This window comes from Sinocyclocheilus anshuiensis, unplaced genomic scaffold (assembly GCF_001515605.1).
Source record: "Sinocyclocheilus anshuiensis isolate Anshui unplaced genomic scaffold, SAMN03320099.WGS_v1.1 scaffold1056, whole genome shotgun sequence".
NCBI classification, from domain to species: domain Eukaryota; kingdom Metazoa; phylum Chordata; class Actinopteri; order Cypriniformes; family Cyprinidae; genus Sinocyclocheilus; species Sinocyclocheilus anshuiensis.
In genome coordinates, this window is record NW_015551059.1 from 172127 (window position 1) to 175743 (window position 3617).

Sequence of the window (3617 nt, forward strand, 5' to 3'; positions counted from 1 at the left end):
ACGAGACGTTAGCAGGCTTTGGTGTAGTAGACGTGACGTTAGCAGGCTGTGGCTTGGCAGGCATGACGTGAGCAGACTTTTGGGAAGTGTCATGTTCCTTCTCCATGACACCCACAGTGAAAGCAGATCCACTCAACTGCAGAGCAAAGTCTATGTATTTTTCAAGAGTCCATTGAGGGGTATTGCGTGGCATTAAACGAGATAAATTGTTTCCCAAACCATAACGAAAAATGTCCTTAAGGAATGTTACATTAAAATCTACATGGTGATAAAGTCCACAAAAGTCCTCCACGTAATTCTCTATGGCCCGGTTTCCTTGGCAAAGGCGAACAAGACGATCTGCTGGGTTCATTTTTAGGGTCGTGTATTCTGTAACGAGTTAGTCCACTGAAGGCGAGCGTAGTGAAGAACCCAAGTGCAGTTTATTTACAAGTGATTCAAACATCCGTCAAATAAAGCGCGCGCATCCATAATAAACGTGCCTCACACCGCTCCGGGGGGGTGGGGGGGGTTTGGGGTGAATAAAGACCTCCTGTAGTGAATCCATGCAGTTTTGTTAAAAAAAATCCATATTTCGAAAGTAATAAACACTTTTCTCTTCCGTTATCTGTCATACGCGGAAGCCGTTCCCGCGGATGACGTAAGATGTCGGCATTGCGTGATTAGTGACGAACGCGGAGAGAGAACAAAACAAAACGCTGGTTATGAATTAGAAGTACAAACCGAGGATTTGCAAAGAAAAATGTCGGAGGATTTCGATATAAACCAAGAGGAGACTGGTTTTCCTTTGCTAAAGTAAGGAAACCGCTTCCTTTTGCTCCTATAAACAAACTCGCGAGACTAGCATATCTCAGAGGCACGCGCTGCACAGACGTGCTGCGTCATCCGCCGGAACGACTTCCGCGTATGACAGATAACGAAAGTGAGAGAAAATTGTTTATTACGTTTGAAATATGGATATTTTTCTTACAAAAATGCATGGATTCACTACAGGAGGCCTTTATTGGATTCGTCTGAAAGAAGAAATTAATATACACCTAGGATGCCTCTGTAACAAAGAGGCAATGGCGTTAGGATCCATGTGCAGCTTTATTAGCTCACAAGGCAGGTCATACAGGCATAAATCGTAAACTGGCGTCAGACACAATGAAGGCTGGGCAGAATCGTAAACAGTGTTCGTAATCAGGGTCGAGGCAGGCGGCAGACAAACAATGGCATGAATCAACAAGGCAGGCAGGGTCAGAATAGGTAGGCAGCAAGCAATCGTAAACGGGTAAACAGTCCAGGTAATCAACAGATATTCAACACAGGGAAAACGCTCAGAAATGTCTGCAAGGCAAAACAAGACTTCGCAATGAGAGCAGGGAAGGCACAGTTTAAATAGACCGGGCAATAGGAAACACCTGTGCAGGTGATTAGTCTCTGGCATGGGGCATTGTGGGAACTGGAGTCCGAAGGGATAGCTCAGTACTTGGTTCCCTCTGGTGGTGATCAGAGGGAGCCACAGAGGCTGAATTTGTGACAGCCTCGAGGGTGAGTAAAACAGTCTAATTTTCATTTTTGGGTGAACTAACCCTTTAATGCAGCTCAATATCAGTGAAAATGTTGCAAAATTCATATGCCACAAAGTTCATTCAGCAATAAAGCAGCTCTGGAGAAAACAGTGATGTCATCAATTTAGTTTTATTTAGTATTACTGAATATTTAGTGTCTTTTAAATCCCAACAAAGCATGCCAGAGGTGACAGTGGAACCCAAACTCCACCAGGTAACTGAAATAGGGGAAGAAGAAAAAAAACCTTGGGAGAATCCAGGCACAGTCGGCTCAGCTGTCCTCTGGCCAAATGAACAAAGATGGTGTGATTATGATTTCAGGCTGCATCGCTAGTCAGATTGTGGACTGATGTCATTAAGATTTTTTCATTCAGCTCCTCCTGCTTGAAGATATATGAGAGATATGTCATGCCAGCATTTGGTGGGAGGAGAAGTTGTAGTCTGTCCAGCAGGGCCGCCGTTTAGCCAGTAGTGGAAGACTGACTTAGCAGTGACTGTAAGCATGATAAAACTGAATTGTGGTTCTAGCAGCTCCTGGCTTGACCTGTTCATTGCTGGCCATAGGGGTCTGTATAGAGATAGTGGTTCTCGTGATCTTTGCTGAGGATCTGTGCTGATGGCTGTCAATTTGTGATGTTCAATTGTTGTGGTCTTTGCTGACATTCAGGGTTGCGTTGTGGTCATCTCAGGGTGCAGGTCCACCATCTGGTCTGGATACTGACTGAATCTGGCTGAATATGATGATCTTGGGACGACAATGGGACAGACAGATTAAAATAAGGAATAAGTATTGGGTGTTGACTTAACCACTACCCTTTGACAACCACTACCCTTTAAAACAAAAGTGTACCAACTGAAATTTGAAGAAGTTTAACATTTTAGGGAATGTGCTTATTTGCTCATTCTTACCAAGATTTATTAGAAGATCTCTCAAGTCTAAACAGTAAACATAAAGCTACAGCCAGAAGCTGGTTAGTTTAATGTAAAGTCTGGAAATAAGCAGAAACAGCTTGCCTGGCTCAGTCCAAATTTCAAGATGTCCTGACTGCAACCTGTAGCGCGATGACATACTGAATTAAATCCAATACATAGTAATCGTTGTAACACACATGTAGTTTATACTATTTATCCAATACCTTTAGCTTTTAAAGCTAAGATCATGTGATAGTTCATCAGTGCTATCCGGTATGTCAGTCGAAAATTCTCCAAAGTGTAAAAGAGAGTTATGAAATGGGACTATACTTTGACTAAGACAAGCTGCCTTTGTGGACCATTGTCAGTATTAGAAAAAATAGCCAGCTAAATCAAGTTTAAAATGATATTTAATCTTACTTTACTCAGGCGGCAGGAAAAGATCAAAAACAGGCATAGCCCAAAACAGACTGGTGCCACTTGTGAATTAGCTGTAGGCTGCAAAAGTAAAAAACACATGTATAACGTTAATGTATAAGCAGTGTTTCCCAACCACTGTGCACACTAGTAAGCCGTGACAGGTTGTCAGGTGTGCCGTGGAAAATTATCAAAACTTTCTATTTCTATTATATTTCATTATTATTAGTATTTTAAATCAATGCTATTGGTCATCTTTACATCTGTTTGTGGGTTTTTACAAATATTTAACCAACGAAAAGCATTCAAAAGAGCTTGAGACTAAACCTCGTAACGCCATTGGATCCTCAAACAGTCAGCAAAACCTCATAATTCCACCCGCCTCCATTCAAAATTAAGTGCCGTGTGCAATCTGGAGACAGATCTCTGCTTGTTCACGATACAAGGGTAAATAAAGAACTGATGTTTAAATAAGTACAGCATTTTCTACTCAAGAAACACCATGTCTATAAAGGCGAATGTTTTTTTGTGTGTTTCAAGAGCGGAGAAGCGTCTTAGCATTTGCCGTGTGTAAATAATATACGGTTTCACATATCCTGTGCATTACGCTTCATGTTTTATATCACGAGATTTTGCCCAAATGTATTCAATAACAAAAAAAATTTTTATTATTTAAATATATATATATATATATATATATATATATATATATACACAGTGGGTACGGAAAGTATT

The 3617-nt window shown here is 41.1% G+C and overlaps 1 protein-coding gene across 1 annotated transcript in view; it reads left to right on the top strand.

Annotated features, from left to right (window-relative positions):
- Nucleotides 1–2292, top strand: part of tcf25 (TCF25 ribosome quality control complex subunit) — an 83072-nt gene extending 80780 nt beyond the window's left edge. Inside the window, exon 18 of the mRNA XM_016451811.1 lies at nt 2221–2292. Coding sequence (XP_016307297.1) covers nt 2221–2274 — 54 coding nt within the window. The 3' untranslated portion in view covers nt 2275–2292. The remainder of the gene's footprint in view (nt 1–2220) is intronic.
- Nucleotides 2293–3617: the final 1325 nt, after the last annotated feature.